General features: G+C 46.9%; 1 protein-coding gene across 2 annotated transcripts in view; it reads right to left on the bottom strand.

Annotated features, from left to right (window-relative positions):
• ACER3 (alkaline ceramidase 3) overlaps positions 1 to 22,388 on the bottom strand; it is a 59,564-nt gene that overhangs the window by 12,307 nt on the left and 24,869 nt on the right. Inside the window, exons 3-11 of one of the 2 annotated variants that reach the window (XM_079974144.1) lie at positions 20,156 to 20,208; positions 18,590 to 18,642; positions 15,313 to 15,394; positions 13,298 to 13,333; positions 7,255 to 7,313; positions 5,397 to 5,498; positions 3,157 to 3,261; positions 544 to 589; positions 259 to 419 (exon numbers count right to left, since the gene is read on the bottom strand). In XM_079974144.1, the coding sequence (XP_079830270.1) occupies positions 372 to 419; positions 544 to 589; positions 3,157 to 3,261; positions 5,397 to 5,498; positions 7,255 to 7,313; positions 13,298 to 13,333; positions 15,313 to 15,394; positions 18,590 to 18,642; positions 20,156 to 20,208 (584 nt within the window). In that variant the 3' untranslated portion in view covers positions 259 to 371. Of the gene's footprint in view, positions 1 to 258; positions 420 to 543; positions 590 to 3,156; positions 3,262 to 5,396; positions 5,499 to 7,254; positions 7,314 to 13,297; positions 13,334 to 15,312; positions 15,395 to 18,589; positions 18,643 to 20,155; positions 20,209 to 22,388 lie in introns of those variants that run through there. The other variant, XM_079974143.1, reaches the window with a different exon arrangement.

Below are 22,388 nucleotides of genomic sequence, written 5' to 3'. Positions count from 1 at the left end.
TGCGTCCATTAATCCAAAATTCCTGCAGAACTGTTTCAGCTACGATTGCTTAAAACGCCTCCAGACCCCGAAATGGTTTTGCTGGCGCTACCTCGATCGCCTGGTCGATGAATCACATTTAGAAGATGCAATAAATCTCCTTACAGCTGCAGGCTAACTGGAAAACGCTTATGGATCGCTTCGTTTCTCAAGAGGTCCCTTCCAGATGTGGACCATTGTGCTGGTGACAAAAATTAACTCACTACAAAAGGACTCAAGCAGGTTTTAAAACTCAATAAAATTTATTGGTGGGGGCGGAATGACAGTGGTTCATTATGTTTTTGAATAATATAGCTCAGGATGCGTGTGCCCTTTTCTCTTCTTTCTCAGTGTTAAATTGACACTGCAGATTTTATGTATGCCGTATCTTTTGTTTTTCCCTACAGTGAAAAGCAAATCAAAAAAGGAAAAAAATAAATAATCCATCACTACCAATCTCAAATGCTTCTGTCCTAACAAGCCCCGTCACCTGCACAAGCCGTAAATTACTGTAGAATTTCTTACCTTGACCTTTGGCCTGTACTTCAGGTAAAGTGTCCTTGAATATAAGCTAAAGAGGAGAGGTGAGTGGAGAGAAGGAAATGAAGATTAAAACAAGCGCTTGGGTACATCCGCTTAGGTGAGACGACAGAACACGGCCCCAACTCAACTGAACACTGGAGCTGGGCAGCTCAGTCAGCAGAGCACAAGACTCTTAAATCTCAGGGTTGGGAGTTCGAGCCCCACGCTGGGCGAAAGATTCCTGCATTCCAGGGGGTTGGACTAGATGAGCCTCGGGGTAACCTTCCAACTCTACAAAGGCAAAAGCAGCCAGCTTCCTGTTTTGAGTACCTGGGACTGTGAGAGAACCTGGCAGGGAACCATGGAGGTCAACTGGGCCAGCATCTGATGGGACAGGGAAGCCCACCGCTGAGCGGAGCTTCTGATTTACGGTGCTGGTTTTGAGCTTTAAAGCCCTTCACGGCCTAGGACCCTCGTACCTACGGGACCGCCTCTCCCGATATGCCCCACAGAGGACCTTAAGGTCCATAAATAGCAACACCCTAGAGGTCCCTAAGGAAGCCAGATTAGCCTCAACCAGGGCAGGGCCTTTTCAACTCTGGCTCCGGCCTGGTGGAACGCTCTGTCTCATGAGACCAGGGCCCTGCGGGATCCGATTTCTTTCCGCAGGGCCTGTAAGACAGAGTTGTTCCGCCTGGCCTTTGGCTTGGAATCTATTTGATTCCCTACCCCTCTTTCTTTCTTTCTTTTTTCCTTTCTCCTTCTGTGATGGAACTCCTGTTTGGGAACTTCCCTGCCTTTTTTTCTAGCCCACGTAGGACCAGTCTAGATAGTTGGCCTTGGTTAAAACTTGACGTTTTTATCCCCAATAAAGTTTTTTATTTAAGTGTCCACTGAAATGAAACTGCATTTTAATGTTTTTATGTTGTATTTTAATCTTGTTTTTTAAGCTGCATTTCAATCAATTGTTTTTATATTTGGTGTTAGCCGCCCTGAGCCCGGTCTTGGCTGGGGAGGGCGGGGTATAAATAAAATTTATTATTATTATTATTATTATTGTTGTTGTTGTTGTTGTTGTTGAAGCTGGGACTCTTGTGCAGCGATACTGAGGTGAGGGATCACAAGAGGAGATCAGACCAAAGGCCCACCCTGTCTAGCATGCTACTCTTCCGGTTGGCCAACCACATCTCTATGAGAAGCCAACATGCAGGGCCTGAGTGCAACTACCTTCTCCCAGCTTGCAATTCCCAGCAGCTGGTATTCAGAGCTAAGGTGGAGAGGGCAGGTGGGCAAAGCTATAGCCAGAGCCAGCGACAGGCATTTTGCCTCCCAAGGCAATTGTCTCCTCTGCCCCCACGAGTCCAGCTGTATAGTCAAATTATTGTGGCACCTGGATGAGTTAACCCCACAAGTAGGGCTGGGCGATATACCGCCCAAAACCGGTTTGAAGTCCATAATGCGTCATCGGTTTCATTTTTTGACCTGGCAATGTATCACAAATCATGATGTGCGTGCATGTGTGCTAAGCAAAAATCACAATGCGGGAAAACCATGAAGCCAGCGAATGCCTCTACAGTCATACCTCATGTTACGTCCGCTTCATGTTACGTTCTTTCAGGTTACGTCCCGCGGCGACCCGGAAGTACCAGAAAGGGTTACTTCAGGGTTTCGCCGCTCGCGCATGCACAGAAGCGCAAAATGACACCGCACACATGCACAAAAGCGGTGAATTGCAACCTGCGCGTGCGCAGATGCGCCGCTGCGGGTTGTGCTCTTTTCATGTTGCGAATGGGCCTCCAGAACGGATCCTGTTCGCAACCAGAGGGTACCACTATACATAGCTCCACCCTTATTGCAGACATTGTGATATATCAGTATATCGCGATGTTTAGCTGGTGATATACCAAGAAGTTGAAAACCAGATACAGTGGTGCCCCGCAAGACGAACGCCTCGCAAGACGGAAAACCCGCTAGACGAAAGGGTTTTCCGTTTTGGAGGCGCTTCGCAAAACGAATTTCCCTATGGGCTTGCTTCGCAAGACGAAAATGTCTTGCGAGTTCCTGCGGGGTTTTTTCCCTTTTTTTCCCCTTTTCCTAAGCCGCTTTTCAGCCGCTAAACCGCTAATAGCGCTAATCCGCTAAGCTGTCAATGGGCTTGGTTCACAAGACGAAAAAACCGCTATACGAAGAGCCTCACGGAATGGATTAATTTCGTCTTGCGAAGCACCACTGTATTGCCCAGCCCTGCCCTACCCACAAGTGAAAAATAAAATAAGAATAAATTGCTATTTATTCTGTTGCGCTTTCAGAAGAGTCCCATGTCAGCTGCCTGAGGCGGCTGCCCCACTCTACCTAATGACAGGGCTGGCGCTGCACCAGTTGCTGCCATTCCTCCGTGCCAACCCCCTTGCTGCCTGTCACCCACTGCTGCTCCTCTCCAATGCATACAGCCCCGGACGCAGCTCCTAATCTTATTAACATAACTTTTTACCAAGAAAGCAGTCACGCTTCTTAATCTTCTGGAAGGAAAGAGAATGGTTTACAGCTATGAAGTTGGCAGCACATGGGTCAGGAGTTTCCCCACCCAGAGCCCACAGGAAGGGGAGGCCGTCACACCTGAACAAGATATGAAGGTAGGAGCCGAGGCCTGTAAGAATGTGCCACCAGGCGTGAAACTGCGTCATGACGCTCACAAGCGGAGGTAGCCTCGCCCGCAAACCCCTGTGGAGAGAGGAAAAAACAGGACAGAGTCATAACCTGGGCCTCTAAGCCGCTCCATTTATATACCTGTCAGACCAGAAATGTCCAGTTTCCTGGATGTCTGCTTTCTAGGAAGATCTGGCGATACTAACTGAACATTTTCTTTGTCTGGCAGCTTGCTGAAACAGTGCTTTCTGTTCTCTTGCAGTGTATATATTGGAGGCCAAGTTTAAAAGGCGACCTTCCTCAAAGCTGCACACTCAAGGAAAACTTGGGCTTGCCTGACACAGGAACCAGTGTCAAAGGTGTTGATAGTTTTTTTGGTGCACCCGGTTTACCTTTCCGTGCGCAATGAGGCTTCCTTGTGTCAGCGGAGACAAGAACTGCTTTCTGTAACCGCATGTTCAATTTGACATTTGTGTGGGTTACAGGGCAGTTCATTCCACCCCCCGGTGGCTGTGAAAGAAGACCGTGGAAAAAGACTTGTCTGACAAAAGCACGTCTCACAGCCCATTTGCAGCCCAATGAGGTGGACGTAACGTCACTAAAGCAATCTCTCTGGGTGAAGCTCACACAGATTAGATCTTCCATGTAGCTCAGGACTGTCTGATAAAAAGCTGCTCACGTTCAGTCCAACACGGTCTCTAAAGTGCATGCAACTGCTGTAGCAGTGGGATCAAAGACATGCTGTTTTTAGGTAACTTTCAAGTCTCTGCAATTCTCTACCATGGAAGCTAAATGCCACAGCTGCAAGGGAACCTTGGTCAAACACAGTTGCCCTCCTAAACCCAGCTTTCCCCACCAACAACTGGGGGTAGGGGGGGCAAACCATTTCTCATCACAACCTCTTAACCCAAAATCTTCTAATACTGTTTGTCAACACTGACTACAGTCTGACAGATGGCACCTTCAAACGCTACGGTTGCAAGAATACAGTTCTGGATGCGAGTGGCTCCGTGGTCCAAACCACTGAGCCTCTTGGGCTTGCCGATCAGAAGGTTGGTGGTTCGAATCCCCTCAACGGGGTGAGCTCCTGTTGCTCAGTCCCAGCTCCTGCCAACCTAGCAGTTCAAAAGCACACCAGTGCAGGCAGATAAATAGGTACTGCTGTGGCGGGAGGGTAAATGGTGTTTCCGTGCGCTCTGGTTTGCATCACAGTGTCCTGTTGCACCAGAAGTGGTTTAGTCCTGCTGGCCACATGACCCAGAAAGCTGTCTGCGGACAAACAGTGGCTCCCTCGGCCTGAAAGCAAGGTGAGAGCTGCAACCCCATAGTCAACCTTTGACTGGACTTAACTGTCCAGGGGTCCTTTGCCTTTTACAGTCCTGGACAAACTGAGACAGTGAAGCTACGATTTAGGAGCTACAATTTAGAACAGAGTGTACAAGGGTGATGCAACGCCAAGCGGCCCACTGGGCGATTTAGTACTGCATGTTGTGTAGGCAACTCCCCACTTACGCGGGGGTTACGTTCCGGGGCACCAAGAGGCAAGTCTCATCTGGACAACCCAGGACCTCCAGACACACTGCCCAGGCTTGCGCCCCAGGGAGGTCACTTTGGTGCTGCTAACACAGCACTTTGACTTTACCCCCCGGAGGCACACTCCATTGTATACCTGAAGGAGTGTCTCCATCCCCATCGTTCTGCCTGGACTCTGAGGTCCAGCGCCGAGGGCCTTCTGGCGGTTCCCTCATTGTGAGAAGCAAAGCTACAGGGAACCAGGCAGAGGGCCTTCTCGGTAGTGGCACCCGCCCTATGGAACGCCCTCCCATCAGATGTCAAAGCGATAAACAACTACCTGACATTCAGAAGACATCTTAAGGCAGCCCTGTTCAGGGAAGTTTTTAATGTATGACATTTTAGTGTATTTTTGGTCTTTGTTGGAAGCCGCCCAGAGTGGCTGGGGAAACCCAGCCAGATGGGCGGGCTACAAATAATAAATTATTATTATTATTATTGTGTCTCAAGACAGACGGTTGCCAACTTCAACCATTATTATTGTCGATGTTTTGTTACCAGCCCTTCACCCCAAGGTCTCAGGGCAGGTTACAATATTTCAAAAACAGTATTAAAAACGACGGGGTTTTGGAGTTAAACCCCCCCCCCAAACCGCAAAGTCAGTGAACGAGAAGAATCACATACCGCAGTTCACTTACCTCAGTTTATCGCAGAAAATATTGTCTACGTTCCAAAGGAAAAACCCCAGCAAAAATACTGTCAGGGACGTATAGCCTAGGCCCCTCAGCCACGGGTATACCCTAGAGAGAAGCAAATGAGATTTTTTTCAATACCTTAAAGCAGATTTAACAACAGAAGAGCCCTGCTGGATCAAGACCAAAGGCCCATCTAGTCCCCGTGTTCAATCCACGGCCTCTCCAGGCACGGCGGAAATCTTGGAAGAGCCACTGCCAGTCGTGTTGGCAATGCTGAGAAAGGAAGACCAGTGGTCTGACTCAGGTGAAGGGAGCTTCCTGCGCTCTCGGAAGACAGTGAGCAGGACCTGAGAGTAACAGCCCTCTCCCCAGTTGCCGCTCTCACCAACTGGTATTTAGAAAATGCACCGCCTCCAGCAGTGGAGGTGAAACACAGCTATTGCAGCTAGAAGCCAACGATGCTTTTATCCTCCACGGACTGGCCTAATTCTTTTTTAAATCGATCCAAATTGGTAGCCATCACAGCCTCTTGTGGGATCAAACTCCACAGTTCAGCTATGTGAAGAAGCCCTTTCTTTTCGTCTGTCCCAAAACTACCAATGTTTGGCTCGGTTGGATGTCCCTGGGTTCAAGGTACAGTGCTACCTCGGGTTAAGTACTTAATTCGTTCCGGAGGTCCGTTCTTAACCTGAAACTGTTCTTAACCTGAAGCACCACTTTAACTAATTGGGCCTCCCGCTGCTGCCGCTGTTCCACTGGAGAACGATTTCTGTTCTTAACCTGAAGCACTATTTCTGGGTTAGCGGAGTCTGTAACCTGAAACGTATGTAACCCGAGGTACCACTGTACTAGGACAGGGGTTGGGGGGAGGGGAAAATCTCTCGCTACCCACCTTCTCCAAACTCTGGGTAATTCTGCACACCTCCATCATGTCCCCTCCTCCACTCGCATTGTCTCAAAACTAAAAACCCACAAATGATGAACCCTTTCCTCATAGTAGAGCTGCTCAACCCCCGTTTATTCTGACTGTCCGTTTCGGTTTTAGTTAATAATAATAAAAATAATAAATTTTATCTATACCCCGCCCTCTCCGGCCTCAGGGCAGCTAACACCAGTAAAAGTACAGTAAAATCATAATGGGGGGGGGGGGGAGGAACCAATTTAAAATACAGGTTAAAATGCAGCCTCATTTTGAAAGTAGCCCATAGATCAAAACCATAAGGGGTGGGAAAACATAAGGGTCAGACTGAGTCCAAACCAAAGGCCAGGCGGAACAGCTCCGTCTTGCAGACCCTGCGGAAAGATGTCAAGTCCCGCAGGGCCCTAGTCTCTTGTGACAAAGCGTTCCACCAAGTTGGGGCCAGTACTAAAAAGGCCCTGGCCCTAGTTGCGACCAATCTAAGCACCTTGCAACCTCGGACCTCCAAAATGTTGTCATTTGTGGACCTTAAGGTCCTCCGCGGGGCATACCAGGAGCGGCAGTCCCATAGGTACGTGGGTCCTAGGCCGTTAGAGATCATTATGTAGCCAGGTGGTCGCCAGCCAGAGTGGGGGCCCTCTCTGCATTGCAGAGGGACTAGATGATCCCTGGGATCCCTTTCCAACTTCACAATTCTATGATTCTATGAATTAGCCTGCAGTTCTGGACCCCTCCGCAACTCTCCCATGTCCTCGCTGAACAAGCCTAGCCCTGAAGGCTGCATGCTATTTTTGACTCAGGCTTTTTTGTTGGCTAAAAATGAAAAAAATGAGAACACTCAAACATAATAAACAAAAAAGCAAAACAAAAAACAAAAAACCCAAAAACTCCCCTCCCACAAATGATCAAGTGCAAGCGTTTTAAAGTTAACCCGTTCCTTACCATAAGACTATATAAACAGATCTCAGTACTAGAACAGCCACCAGCGTTCCATACATAACCTGCACGACAAAGCAGAAGGAAAGAAGGTTTAATTTTCTCTGGGTCTCTCCCCTCTGCCGGTAAATTAATAGAATGCTATGCTTCTCTGCATGAAAGGTGTTGCGCTTTGGCAAACATATGCAAGGCTAGCTAAAATTTAGCCTACCATTGCTTTAAGAAAACGCTTGCCCAGGAAGGAGGGACAAGTCAGATTTACGAGAGGGAAAAAGAAAAACTGAAATAAACTGACTTGGATTCCCCCCAACTGCCTCCCAAGGCCATGTTATTCCAGTTCACGCACCTGACAGTTTTTGCATTTAAAAGCTCATGTAATATGTTAGTTGGTAGTGTGACCCAATGATTCCTGCGAAATCAATCTCGTTTTCCCCCTTAACACCCCATTTGCCGCTGAAGCTGACACTCAGATTGTCATTCTGCATCTTTGCTTTTGTTAAATTTGGTTTCTGTGCCTCCCACTCTGCGCTGAACAAAAGGGGAACTGTTCCGGGAGGCCTGCAAGCACCGTCTTGGTAGACAAGATAACCCCACAATTACCGTATTTTTCGCTCTATTGGACGCACCGGATCATAGGACGCACATTTTTTTTCTTGTTCTCCCCCTCTAAAACAAGGTGCGTTCAAGGTGCGTTCACCCGAAGCCTCCGGAGCCCAGCGGGAACTCCGCTGGGCTCTAGAGCCTTTGGGTTCCTTTCGACCTGCTCTTTGGGGCTGGTGGGGGGGGGAGCGCTGCTTTCCCCCAACACCAGCCCCACAGATCAGGTCGGGGAACAGCGGGAAGGCGGCGCTCCACCTCCCCGCTGTCCCCCAAGCTTGTGGGGCTGGGTTTGGAGGCTGCTATTCGCAAGCCTTGGGAGCCCGGTGGGAACTCCCGCCCGGCTCCCAAGGCTTGTGGATATCTGCCCGAAGCCTGGGGCGTGCTGTGCAGCGTGCCCCGGGCTTCAGGCTGCTATCCGCAAGCCTTCGGAGCGTGGCGGGCACTCCCACTGTGCTCCCAAGGCTTGTGGATAGCTTCCTGAAGCCTGGAGAGCGAGAGAGGTCAGTGCGCACCGACCCCTCTCGCTCTCCAGGCTTCAGCGAAAGCCTGCATTCGCTCCATAGGACGCACACACATTTCCCCTTCATTTTTGGAAGGGGAAAAGTGCGTCCTATAGAGCGAAAAATACGGTAATTGGTAGTTGTTGCAATGATGAGCTCATACATATTTGCACTGACTTGCTCTGATCTATGCTAACTGGCTTGCTTTGATGTTGCTGGGCTCTTAGAATCATAGAATCATAGAGTTGGAAGAGACCACAAGGGCCATCGAGTCCAACTCTATGATTCTATGATTCTATGAACCTTACTGTATGCTTGTGAAACATGGACCACTTATAAACGCCATCTCCAACTCCTCAAAAGATTCCATCAACGATCCCTCTGAAAAATTTTGCACATCATTTGGGAAGGCAGGCGAACTAATGCCAGTGTACTGGAAGAAGCAAAGATCACCAGTGTTGAAACAATGATTCTTCCAACACTAACTTCATTGGACCGGTCGTGTTTTTTGGATGCCTGATTCATAGAATCATAGAATCATAGAGTTGGAAGAGACCACAAGGGCCATCGAGTCCAACCCCCTGCCAAGCAGGAAACACCATCAGAGCACTCCTGACATATGGTTGTCAAGCCTCTGCTTAAAGACCTCCAAAGAAGGAAACTCCACCACACTCCTTGGCAGCAAATTCCACTGTCGAACAGCTCTTACTGTCAGGAAGTTCTTCCTAATGTTTAGGTGGAATCTTTTTTCTTGTAGTTTGGAACCATTGCTCCGTGTCCGCTTCTCTGGAGCAGCAGAAAACAACCTTTCTCCCTCCTCTATGTGACATCCTTTTATATATTTGAACATGGCTATCATATCACCCCTTAACCTCCTCTTCTCCAGGCTAAACATGCCCAGCTCCCTTAGCCGTTCCTCATAAGGCATCGTTTCCAGGCCTTTGACCATTTTGGTTGCCCTCCTCTGGACACGTTCCAGTTTGTCAGTGTCCTTCTTGAACTGTGGTGCCCAGAACTGGACACAGTACTCCAGGTGAGGTCTGACCAGAGCAGAATACAGTGGCACTATTACTTCCCTTGATCTGCCGCCATGTCCTCCCTGCGTCTGCAAAAGCATCAGGTCTCTCCACCTTTCTTTACTAAAGCTCCAGAAGGCAGCCCTGTTTAGGGAAGCTTTCAATATTTGATGAATGATTGTATTTTAATATTTTAATGGAAGCCGCCCAGAGTGGCTGGGGAAACCCAGCCAGATGGGTGGGGTATAAATCTGTTGTTGTTGTTTAGTCGTGTCAGACTCTTCGTGACCCCCTGGACCAGAGCATGCCAGGCACTCCTGTCTTCCACTGCCACCTGCAGTTTGGTCAAACTCATGCTGGTAGCTTCGAGAACACTGTCCAACCATCTCGTCCTCTGTCGTCCCCTTCTCCTTGTGCCCTCCATCTTTCCCAACATCAGGGTCTTTTCCAGGGAGTCTTCTCTTCTCATAAAGTGGCCAAAGTCTTGGAGCCTCATCTTCAGGATCTGTCCTTCCAGTGAGCACTCAGGGCTGATTTCCTTCAGAATGGAGAGGTTTGATCTTCTTGCAGTCCATGGGACTCTCAAGAGTCTCCTCCAGCACCATAATTCAAAAGCATCAATTCTTCTGCAATCAGCCTTCTTGATGGTCCAGCTCTCACTTCCATACATCACTACTGGGAAAACCATAGCTTTAACTATACGGACCTTTGTTGGCAAGGTGATGTCTCTGCTTTTTAAGATGCTGTCTAGGTTTGTCATTGCTCTTCTCCCAAGAAGCAGGCGTCTTTAAATTTCGTGACTGCTGTCTCCATAATAAATTATTATTATTATTATTACTGGATATTATTGGCATTTATTATTGGATAGCTCAGTTGGTAGAGCATGAGACACTTAATCTCAGGGTCGTGGGTTTGAACCCCATGTTGGGCAAAAGATTCCTGCATTGCGAGGGGGTTGGACTAGATGACCGTCAAGGTCCCCTTCCAACTCTACAATTCTTTGATTCTGGCATTTTTGACACCCTTCTTTGGTATTCCTGCATCAAACCACTTGCTCAGGCCCTCCTTTGGACCTGTGATTCTGAACACCATCACAAATATGCCCAGGATTTCTTCCCCAAGCTTCTATCCTCTCCCTCCCTGCACGCCACTTGGGCTCCAGACGGAGGAAAGTAGACTTGCAATGGTCATCTGACCTGAAATGCCCTCTCTCCCATTTATTGATCCAAGTAGCATTGTGACTGACACGTCAAGAGACCCTGACCCTCAACAATTCACAGGTATACTGCCAATATCTGTAGCTCCCCTCTACAACTGTCCCTTCAACGTTTGCGGTGTCAGCCTCACTCTTTGCTAGATTTCTTTGCTTCCACTGTCTTCCACAGCTGAAAAAACTCTTCTCCTAAAAAATACACTATGTTCCAGAACGTTAAATCAACGTGCAAATTAGCCTGTGCGTATCAATTACCAAAAGGGAAGTATCTTGCTGTTGGTTCTCTAATATAGTCAGAACGTATAATCTGCCAGTGTGCTCACTGTGACATTTATCACATAAAAAGGGATTGTCAAACTAGGAAGAGGAGGGAGAAGAACCAGCAGGAGCTGGTGAGACAGCAGCAAGAGAGCAGATTCTTTCAAAAGACAGGTAACAGATGATATTGTATACTGATCCATTTGGAAGACATGCTGTGACGACGTACGTTCATATATCTAGTTGCTGCAATTCTAAAATGCAGAAATTATGCATCTAAATACGGGAAATCAAAAATAGCACAGCATAATGAGAGACTCCAGACACACTTGGAACGCAGTCATGTCTGCATGTGTTCTGACAATTAATTGCAGTAAACGAGGAGTGCTTTCTGCTCTCTTGCCAAGGTACGTTATTTATATCATGCTTACAAAGCTTCTGCTATTAAAAACACATCGACGGAGGGCAGGGTTGAACATTGCTCACAATTAAGCAAATTTCTCAGACTGACCTGCAGTCTCTAATTCGGCACATCTGAATTATCAGCAGCTTGTCTACACAGGTGTGATTTTACCCAACACAAGTATGTTAACTCCAAAAAGTAGCTCTTAATCCCCCCCCAAAAAAAACCCCAACCCATATCCATTCAGAAATGTTAGACATTTGCTGGGGAAGAGGAGAATAGATGGCTGAGTTCTTTGTCTCTTGCAGCAGAGATAGTAAAGTGTCCTGCCTAACTGGCTGTCTGGGCATTTAGAAATTTGATGCAGCCACCTAGGAAATCTAAATATTTTTCTCTATGCATGTTTACCCAGAAGTAAACTGCACTGTATTCAGTGCAGCCCTCTCCCTAGTCAGGATTGCACCTTCAGTCTGGTACCAAAACCATTCTTAAAATGCTGGGAGCTATGTATCTTTCTTGGACCATAAAGAAGGCTGATGCCGAAGAATGGATGCTTTTGAGACATCACCTTGCCAACAAAGACATCACCTTGCCAACAAAGGTCCGTATAGTAAAAGCTATGGTTTTCCCAGTAGTAATGTATGGAAGTGAAAGCTGGACCATGAAGAAGGCTGATCACCGAAGAATGGATGCTTTTGAATTCTGGTGCTGGAGGAGACTCTTGAGAGTCCCATGGACTGCAAGAAGATCAAACCGATCCATTCTGAAGGAAATCCGCCCTGAGTGCTCACTGGAAGGACAGATCCTGAAGCTGAGACTCCAATACTTTGGCCACCTCATGAGAAGAGAAGACTCCCTGGAAAAGACCCTGATGTTGGGAAAGATGGGGGGCACAAGGAGAAGGGGACTACAGAGGACGAGATGGTTGGACAGTGTTCTCGAAGCTACAAACATGAGTTTGACGAAACTGCGGGAGGCCGTGGAAGACAGGAGTGCCTGGCGTGCTCTGGTCCATGGGGTCACGAAAAGTCGGACACAACTAAACAACAACAATGTATCTTTCTCCTTCCTCTCTGCAGAACTACCCAAACCAGGTTGCAACACCAGGTGCAACAAAGTTGGCATGAACACATGCCTGTGGTGGTACTACACATCAGTGGAAGCTGGCGGGGGGTGGAAGGGAGAGGCTCCAAGCGGTTTGGAGGATGTAAAAGGAAGAGAAGCACCAGAGTGGGATATTTTCTTGATGGGGGTGACTTTCTCCCATAGATTTAGCCACATACAGTGGTGCCTCGCAAGACGAAAATAATCCGTTCCGCGAGTCTCTTCGTCTAGCGGTTTTTTCGTCTTGCGAAGGAAGCCCATTGACGGCTTAGCGGATTAGCGCTATTAGCACTTTTAGCGGCTTTTAGCGGCTTAGCGGATAAGCAGATAAGCGGCTTAGAAAAAGGGGGGGAAAGGAAAAAATCCCCGCAGGAACTCGCAAGACATTTTCGTCTTGCGAAGCAAGCCCATAGGAAATTCGTTTTGCGAAGCACCTCCAAAAGGGAAAACCCTTTCGTCTAGCGGGTTTTCCGTCTTGCGAGGCATTCGTCTTGCGGGGCACCACTGTAATAGGTCTGCTTGCTGTATGCCAATCATCAAATGTTAGCCACCCACAGATACGACTAAGTTGGCAGTTGCGCACTACAGAACTTGATTTCTTTGCAAAGGGATGATCAACTAGCGGTCCCTGGGCTGTGATGGATCTGGGAAATCACGGCAGCCCTCTTACGTTCTACTCAGGATGCTGTAAGATGCCTGACTACAGTTTTGAGTGGAAGGAAAAGAAAACGATGCTCCAAGCTTGAGTATTACATCTCTAGTTCTGATCTTGCGCCCAACAGACTTTGGTTTGCAATGCGGGGCCCGAGCATCACTTGAGCATGGCACCTGAGAGAACGGGTTGTGCGGCAAATGATTCAGTGCCAAGAAACACTGATTTCCCACCAGTCGGGCCCGAGAAACGATGACCGATTGCATCCCCTCTGTTTAAACCGACAAATGAGCAACTGTTTACCTGATGAAACACCGGCTGTTTCCAATTTAGGTATACCTGCAGAAAGGAAACACAAAGATATATATGCATAAGGCAGCTGTTGCTGGTGTGTACCGCAGGTCACCAATCTGTGGCATGGGAACAGGAGGATGCCCAGGTGTGATGCCCAGGTGTGGTGTGGTGGCACTCCTGGGTCAGACTGTGGCTTTGGCTGGCATTTTAGCCCAATGCTCTCATTCTAAGTGACTACAGTGGTACCTCGGGTTACATACGCTTCAGGTTACATACGCTTCCGGTTACAGACTCCGCTAACCCAGAAATAGTGCTTCAGGTTAAGAACTTTGCTTCAGGATGAGAACAGAAATCGTGCTCCAGCGGAACAGCGGCAGCAGCAGGAGGCCCAATTAGCTAAAGTGTTGCTTCAGGTTAAGAACAGTTTCAGGTTAAGTACGGACCTCCGGAAAGAATTAAGTACTTAACCCGAGGTACCACCCTACTGGGGAAGGGCAAGGAGGTCCCAGGCTACAAATGACCGCAGGGCATACCTGAGACAGCTTGCGGCACGCAAAGGGAGGGTTGCAGGGCACAGGAAATGCTTTGTATACGGTCCCTGGCACCTCCAGTTAGAATACTCTCAGGGACAAGGAAAGGCTTCAGCACTGGCCAGATAGGCTAGCAGCCTGACTCAGAATAAAGTAGCTCTGTAGGTTCTACAGTTCTGAACACATCTATAGCAGCTCTGTGGGAATTCTCTGTTTGCCATGTATACAGTGGTACCTTGGTTCTCAAACGCCTTGGTTCCCAAACCCCGAAAACTGGAAGTAAGTGCTCCGGTTTTTGAATGATTTTCGGAAGCCGAATGGCCCATACGGCTGTCGGCTATTGTTTCCAGGGCACCTGCACCAATCAGAAGCTGCGCCTTGGTTTACGAACATTTCAGAAGTCAAATGGACTTCCGGAATGGATTAAGTTCGAGGTATTTGGCGCTTCTGCTTTTGGTATTTATTTTGCGTTTTTGTTTTTGTGGTTTTTTAGTTAATTCATTTTTGTTTGACTACGTGGAACCCAGTTCAGCTACTGATTCATGGATTGTGTGACTGTGGAAATGGATAAAAGCCCCCCATCCCATCCAAACAATGACTATCATCAATGCAGGTAAGAAAAAACATTAATTTTAATTTTTATCATCTACAATATGGTCTTATTTATTTTATAGTACAGTACATTGATTATTGCTTTCATTTTATTGATCAATAGTCTCATTAGATAGTAAAATTCATGTTAAATAGCTGTTTTAGGGGTGGTTTTTAAAAGTCTGGAATGGATTAATCCATTCTGCATTACTTTCTATGGGAAAGTGCGCCTTGGTTTTGGAAAAAACTTCTGGAATGGATTAAGTTTGAGAACCAAGGTACCACTGTATTCGCCATTGCCTTGTATACCTGAAGGAGCGTCTCCACTCCCATTGTTCAGCCCGGACACTGAGGTCCAGCTCCGAGGGCCTTCTGGAAGTTCCCTCACTGCGAGAATTGAAGGTACAGGGAACCAGGCAGAGGGCCTTCTCGGTGGTGGTGCCCACCCTGTGGAACGCCCTCCCACCAGATGTCAATTAGATGAGTAACTATATAACCTTTAGAAACATCTGAAGGCAGCCATTTTCTAGGGAGGCTTTTAAATGTTTCGTTATGTTTTTATAGGTGTTGAAAGCTGCCCAGAATGGCTGGGGCAACCCAGTCAGATAGGTGGGGTACAAATAATAAAATTATTATTATTAATGCAAGTGCTCTGACGCTGAACTACAAAAGGGTGCAGCAAATCGCTCAAAAATCAGATTGGCAGCAACTTGTTCTGCCTTCCCCCCCCCCACTGCTATTTTTCCCAGTGCCAGGAGGAGTGCCCTGTGCCAGAGTCATCTGCAACTGGGGGCAGGAGAGGGTTATTGTAGTATATTCACAGATGCAATTTGCAAAGGGCAGGGACAGAGGAGGAGGAGGAAAAGTCTTCTAAAAAAGAAACCACAAAACTGTGCTGCTTACTATGCTGACGCCAATGCTGTAGCCTATTAGTATAAACAGGAGGGGATAATTGATTGTTTTCTTGTACTTGAAACATTCATACCTGAAACAGACACAAAGATGAACAGTGATGAGAGGCAGCAGTGACAAAGGCATTTATTACAAGGTCTTTTAAGGCTGGTGAACAGGTTGAGTTTCTTTTGCTGGTGACTGGAAAGGGGGAGAAGCTCACCACACTTGCTTGGTGGAACGTGCAAGAACTGGCCAACACCCCAACTTTGGAGTATGTCTCTCCCTCCCTCCCTCCCTCACCACTAATTTTTAAATACTAGCGCAAGGAAGGAGGAAAAATATAGTCCTTTAAAGAAAATGTTTTTCCATGCTGAAGATAATTTGAAAGATTCTGCAATATGCACTCAGTGTATAATCTGTTCTGGGAAGGAGATAGTTTTCTGCGTTATCAAAAACCTCCCAGACCTGTTTCATGGAACAGTGGGACGAAATAAATGCATGGACAACCATAGGAACAATGCCTTGTTGGGCAACTGTAAAAAAAGCATTTGTGGCTCTTCCAGACAGCCTGTTTCTCGAGCATTCATTACAATTTCTTTGCACTGAAGTTAGACGTCAGTGCCTTTATTCCACACTTTCTAGGGCATTTCCCTGCCAAATCTGGTCGTCACAAAAGTTCTGTTTGTTCGTTCTGTAAGCAGGTTTCTTGCAAAAGAGCACCAAGTCCACTTTCATGGTGCAACCTTCATCTGCCAGTGCACAACTAAACCCTGCTCACCAAACACTGGCAGTCTGGAAGTGGACTGCCTGCCCTCATCCTAAGTTAACTATCTCACAGTGTCTAAAAAATAATACATCACCATAAACATAATTCATCATGGGGTGAAGGAAAAACGTTATCGTTTGGAGGAAGACACTGAGGCAGGTTCAGGTGTTCTGAACTTACCTGTGAGAGGAGGCGGGGGAAAAGAACAGCGAGTACAAAATGAAGTGAAGAAAGACATAGCTATTAAGCTGGGCAGGAGTGTTCAGCTGCCTACTGCCGTGAAAATTACGTAGCACGGCCAGGTTATAATTGCTCTTTGTGCAGGGTGTGCAGCCGAGCAGAAACTTTGCGTAGGTTCTGCAGGCAGCAGGTTTTGTTCCAAGGTGGGGATTTTGTTATTCTGTTCTAAGTGATGCTCAGACTCTGCAGGTCTACAGGGCTATTGTGAAAGCACAAACGATAGTGTTTTGCAAGATTCAGCACCTGAGAGTCCCAAAGAGAGTGACCAAGATGATCAAGGGTCTGTAAACCAAGCCTTATGAGGAATGGTGGAGGGATGTTTTCCCTGATAAAGAAATGACCGGGAGATTTGATAGCCATCTTCAGATACCTAAAGGAACCTGCGATCTTGGCATTCTCAGCACCACACTCTAAACAGCTGTTCAACCGTTATGGCTTCCAGGATTTCATCAGCCGGTGCCTAGCCACTTTCAAGTGCACCACTGTGAACACAAGGGTTAGAAATTTGTTGCTTTACGAAAAGGGGAAGGAGATTTTTTTGGGGAAACTGAACTCTGAACCAAGGGCGCAGTCTATAAAACTGCACAAAACACACAGAGATCTGACTATAATCAGGCTGCATTTCATCCATAATTGGCCTCTTGACAAAATCCTGGAAAATGGCTGCTTTCTTTTCCTTCATACAACTCCCTAGGTCCTGCTGAAATATCCTAGGTAAAGGTACAGGGACCCCTGACCATTAGGCCCAGTCATGGCTGACTCTGGAGCTCATCTTGCTTTATTGGCTGAGGGAGCCAGAGTACAGGCTTCCGGGTCATGTGGCCAGCATGACTAAGCCGCTTCTGGAGAACCAGAGCAGCGCACAGAAATGCTGTTTACCTTCCCGCTGGAGTGGTACCTATTTATCTACTTGCACTCTGACGTGCTTTCAAACTGCTAGGTTGGCAGGAGCAGGGACTGAGCAACGGGAGCTCACCCCATCTCAGGGATTCAAACCACCAACCTTAAATATCCTAGCTGAGATTATATCCAACTGCTGTGCATTTTCAAGCCTGCATTTACCTCCGCAATGCGGACGGCAAGAGTGCAGTGGAATCAGATCAAAGGTCCATCTAGCCAAGCGAGCTGTTTAGCACAGTGGCCTCTTGGAATCACTGCCTCTTAGAAGCCCACAACCAGCTGATGAAAGGAACATCCCTCCTATATCAATGGTTCCCTGGCAGTAGGGACTCAAGAGACAGACAACCACATAACCAAGAGGTTTTATGTAACCGTTAGGACTAGTAGACACTATCCTCCACGGGAAGAAGAATCAGCAAAGGAGGGATGCTTGCAACTCGTGCATCCCCAAATATTCTCCCCCTTTCATGGACTATATGGAACTGGTGGAAATGACTGGCAGAATCCGAGACCAAGGAGAAGAGTTGGTGGAAGAAGATTGGAAGAAATTTAAAGTTTATTTACAGAAACATTGTAAAATTAAGGAATGTTAGAAGGATGTTGGAATGAAGTTATGTGGTTTTAGCAGAAATGATATAAAGGATTAAGTAAAAATGGATAGTTAATTGGTGAAAGAAGAGAGTGTAAAATTACAGTATGTTAAGATAAATTATTAGGATAAAAACAAAGATGGAAAGGATTTGCTGAAATATCTAATTGAACTAGAATACAAAAAAGGGAGGTGTGAGGAGGTCAAGGAAAGAAGCAAATGGAAAATAAGTTATGGGAAGGTTTGATTTGTTTTTTTCTTTTTCTTTTTCCTTTTTTTCTTAATTGTTTGTATTTTTCTGGGTTTTTTTATTTTTTGCTTGTCTGTATTCATGGTGATGTATTGTCTTGTTTTTTCTTGCTTAATCTAGTGTTTTCTTTTGTAATTTTTAAAATTGGAATAAATATTATTTTTTAAAAAACAAAAACAAATATTCTCCCCCTTTCACCTCTGCCAGGTGTGCTTCCAGAAAGGTTTTAAAAGGAGGAGGGACACACAAACACTGCAGGGGAGAATCAGGGAATAGGAAAAGGGCTGCATGCTCCCTGTCCCGTGTCCATCAGTTCTTCTGTAAATGTTGCTGTGGGGGGGGGGTCCTAAAATTTCCCAGCAGCTATAAAAATAGGTGGTAAAAGGAAATGGCTTGCAGTCTGGCGTGAGCACTGCAAGTTCAGTGCTCTGTGGCCCAGTGGTCATTTTAACACCTTTTTCCCCCCCATGTTAGCAAGATAAAGAATACACCTACAAAGTAGAGGCAATTGGCATTAGGTTTCAGCGAGACAAATACTTACAGGCAGTAGACAAACATGCAACAACTGTAGATCATGGGCAGCTCATCCAACAGCTACAAAAAAATAATGCAGAAAAGCATTTACAATTTAATCCACAGAAGATTCAGGGGAGGAGGAGGTGATCTAGGCTTGCATTTTTTAATGGCAGAGCTGAGTCAAGTGCGACACACAATGTTTTGTGAAGTGATCAAGGAAGTCAGAGGCAGTCTGGAACGTTATTATCTCTCTGCATGGGATTGTAAAGGCACCACTAGGTCTAGTAAGAGGCCATGCTCCACGATGGCAGGCAATAGTGGTCAATTAACCAGCAGTTAAGAGGACAGCAAGCGCCAACAGGAGGAAACTGCTATATTCAAAGAGATAAATTAATGTACATGCTACAGCCAAGCTGGCTGGCTGGATAAACTCTGACCATCACATCATAATAGTAATTAAAAAATACAAGAGCCATTATCAGAGGAGATACTAAGCTGTGCAGTGATATAGACTCCCCAGTACAGTGGTGCCTCGCAAGACGAAAATAATCCGTTCCGCGAGTCTCTTCGTCTAGCGATTTTTTCGTCTTGCGAAGCAACCCTAATAGCGGCTTAGCGCTATTAGCGGCTTAGCGGCTATTAAAGGCTTAACGGCTTAGCAGCTAAGAGGCTATTAGCGGCTTAGAAAAAGGGGGGGGGAGCAAAAAAAATCGCAAGACTCGCAAGACGTTTTCGTCTTGCGAAGCAAGCCCATAGGGAAATTCGTCTTGCGAAGCGCATCGAAAAACAGAAAACCCTTTCGTCTAGCGGGTTTTTCGTCTTGTGAGGCATTCGTCTTGCGGGGCACCACTGTATAGCAGCTGGGCATCCTGTTATCAGCTGCATTTGGGCAATGCTTCCTGGCTTCCCTAAGAGCACCTAGGGACATTTCTCTCAGTCACTATGCTACACAGGACTTGAAACATATTCGCAGCCAAGCTAGTCTCAGTTTCTACAGACCACCCCTCTTCCCCAAGTAACATGTTCACAGAATGGCTCTTATTTATTTATTCAAGGTCAGTCAGGTTCGGTTTTTAAAAAGGCTTCTGTCTTATTTCCAAGATTTCTGAATGTACTTTGCAGAAAGTACATTTTAACCACTTGGTGCAGTTATTATTTTGCAGACAGGGTATTTGCTTACAGTGGTGCCCCGCAAGATGAATGCCTCGCAAGACGAAAAACCCGCTAGACGAAAGGGTTTTCTGTTTTTCGAGGCGCTTCGCAAGACGAATTTCCCTATGGGCTTGCTTCGCAAGACGAAAACGTCTTGCGAGTCTTGCGATTTCCCCCCCTTTTTTCTCCCTTTTTCTAAGCCGCTAAGAGCCGCTAAGCCGTTAATAGCGCTAATCCGCTAATCGGGTTGCTTCGCAAGACGAAAAAACCGCTAGACGAAGAGACTCGCAGAACGGATTCCATCTTGCGAGGCACCACTGTACTTAGATTTGTCTGTAGTAAAAACTTACAACTGCTCCAACCACCCCATAAAGAGTTCTAGGAAGAAAAAAAACCACACCCATAGAAAGGCGTTTGGTCATTTTAAAGCAGTACTAACCTGCATTTCATACTTTAGGGTCATGTGAAAGCACCACGAGCCCAAACCTACGGCTGAAATCGAAGGAAGAAAGTGTTAGGGAAGGAAGGCATGCTGTAGGCAAAATACTTGGCTACTGTAACATTGACCTTCAACAAGAATTGATCACAGTTGGAACCTATGCTAAGAGATCTACCAAAGTTCATTTCAGGGCCTTTCCACGGCGGTCATATGAATTTCTGAATGGAAGACACACAACTCCAAACACTCCCTTCTTCCTGCAGCCTAATGTGGACCTGCAAGCTCCTAAAGTGAAAGGAGGAAACTGGGCAGCAAGATTGGAGTCAATCAAATCAGAAAATATTGGGCTAGACCAAGGTTTTCCAAACTTTGGTCTCCAGCTGTTTTTGGACTACAAATCCCATCACCCTTAGCTAGCAGGACCAGTGGTCAGGGATGATGGGAACTGTGGTCCAAAAACAGCTGGAGACCCAAGTTTGGGAAACACTGGGCTAGACAAACCAAGGTCTTCCTTGTACCCAAACCAACTTCATATTGATGAGTGAGAAAAGGCAGCAAACCTAAAATGGCTGTTCAGGAGGTGGGGCTGTTTCACCCGACAAGTTAATTGAGACTTCATTATTAAACACTTATGGAAACTTTGGCTTTTCCCTTGGTTTCTTTGCTCTCCCAGCAGGTCCTATGAAATTATTCGCCCAAGGAGTTTTCAGAAACTAAACGGCCAACCGATAAATGGGTTGAAGAAGTCCACCAGACGGGGAGCACGCTGGCTCTCTGTGTAGTCCAAGATGTTAGGTTCTTGTCAAGAGCAGCATAGGCAGGGAGGGAAAGAGGAGGCGGATACACTGCGCAGCTCTGCTATTGAGGCAAAGCGTGCCTGGTCTTGCAAGCTGCCTGGCAAGAAAACCTATTTCTAGCCACAAGATACCCCAAGCTCTTTGGAGGAAGAATGAGGTGTAAAGGCACCAAAGGGGTGGGGAATGAACAAAAAGAGACTCCGACAATTATGCTTGCCAAAGCGGTCGGACCAAGCCTAAAGTTTTCAATACTAACTAAAGCAAGTTGGGACTTGGCGAGCCGAGGGAGCGCCTTCTCCCATATGGACCGACCCAGTCAGCAAGATCAACTAAAAAGGATCTCTGGCTTATTTAGCAGCCTGCAGAGATCCAGTTCAAGGTGACCGGGGCAAGGGCATTTTTTGCTACGGCACCTACTCTGTGCAACCCCCCCTCCCCCAAAAAAATTAAGTCTAGGGCCAACACAGGTGTCATCCCAGCACTTGAAAAAAAAAAAAAGGGTTAATTTTCCCAGGTCTTTGCTGGCAGTTAATACCAGTTGGTTTTAAATGGAATTCTCAGTTTGCCCTGGCTAATAGGCTGCTGCTTACTACTTTATTTGTTGCATGTGAGGTTTTAGGAAAGGCGGTACAAAAAAATATTATAGGTAAGCAACAGCAAATGCCCTCTGTTGCGTGACCATCCTTCCTCCCAGCTCTGAAGCTGAAAAGGTGGTCAGGGATCGCCCCAGAAATTGCATGGCGGTCCCATCCTCATCACAAGCTGCAAAGCTGGGAAGAAGACCCTAGGGCAGACATGGGCAAACTTGGCCCTCCAGATGTTTTGGGACCACAATTCCCATCAACCCCGGCCACTGGTCCTGTTAGCTAGGGATGATGGGAGTTGTAGTCCCAAAACATCTGGAGGGCCAGAGTTTGCCCATGCCTGCCCTAGAGTGTACCCAATGGTGCCGTTCCACTGGTGTAACAGAACTTCCATCTTTTCTCCTACGCAGCCCACATCCCACCGTGCATCTTCTAAATCTGCGCTGGGGGGGGGGGACCACCCTCTGGAGCAGATTTCGGGGGGCAAGCAGGGACAGGAAAGGGAAGTCCCATTGTGCAAGTGGGACAATGCTCGCACAGCATTAGACCTCTCCTGCTCCAGTACAGGAAAGGTTGGCAACTCTAATTTTTCACTTGGTTATAAGGTCCAGCCAAAAACTGTTGACTCCTTCGTGCAATGGCCGTACTTTAAGCATACTTCTCCAAACGGCAGGGTAGGCTCATTTTAATCCTCCTTTTTTTTTTTGCCAAATGTTGGCACACACTAGCTACCTTTGAAATTCAACAATTTACTCCCCCGCCTCTCGCGCTCTAAAAAATAAAGTCACATTCGTGCGGAAGAATAATTAGACCTGACCTGGAGAATACTTATAGCCATCTCTTATGGATAAT

Source organism: Podarcis cretensis (genome assembly GCF_951804945.1).
Source record: "Podarcis cretensis genome assembly, chromosome: 4".
Taxonomy (NCBI): domain Eukaryota; kingdom Metazoa; phylum Chordata; class Lepidosauria; order Squamata; family Lacertidae; genus Podarcis; species Podarcis cretensis.
The sequence above is the reverse complement of the archived record's forward strand: the minus strand, read 5'-3'. Positions and strand labels throughout refer to the sequence as shown.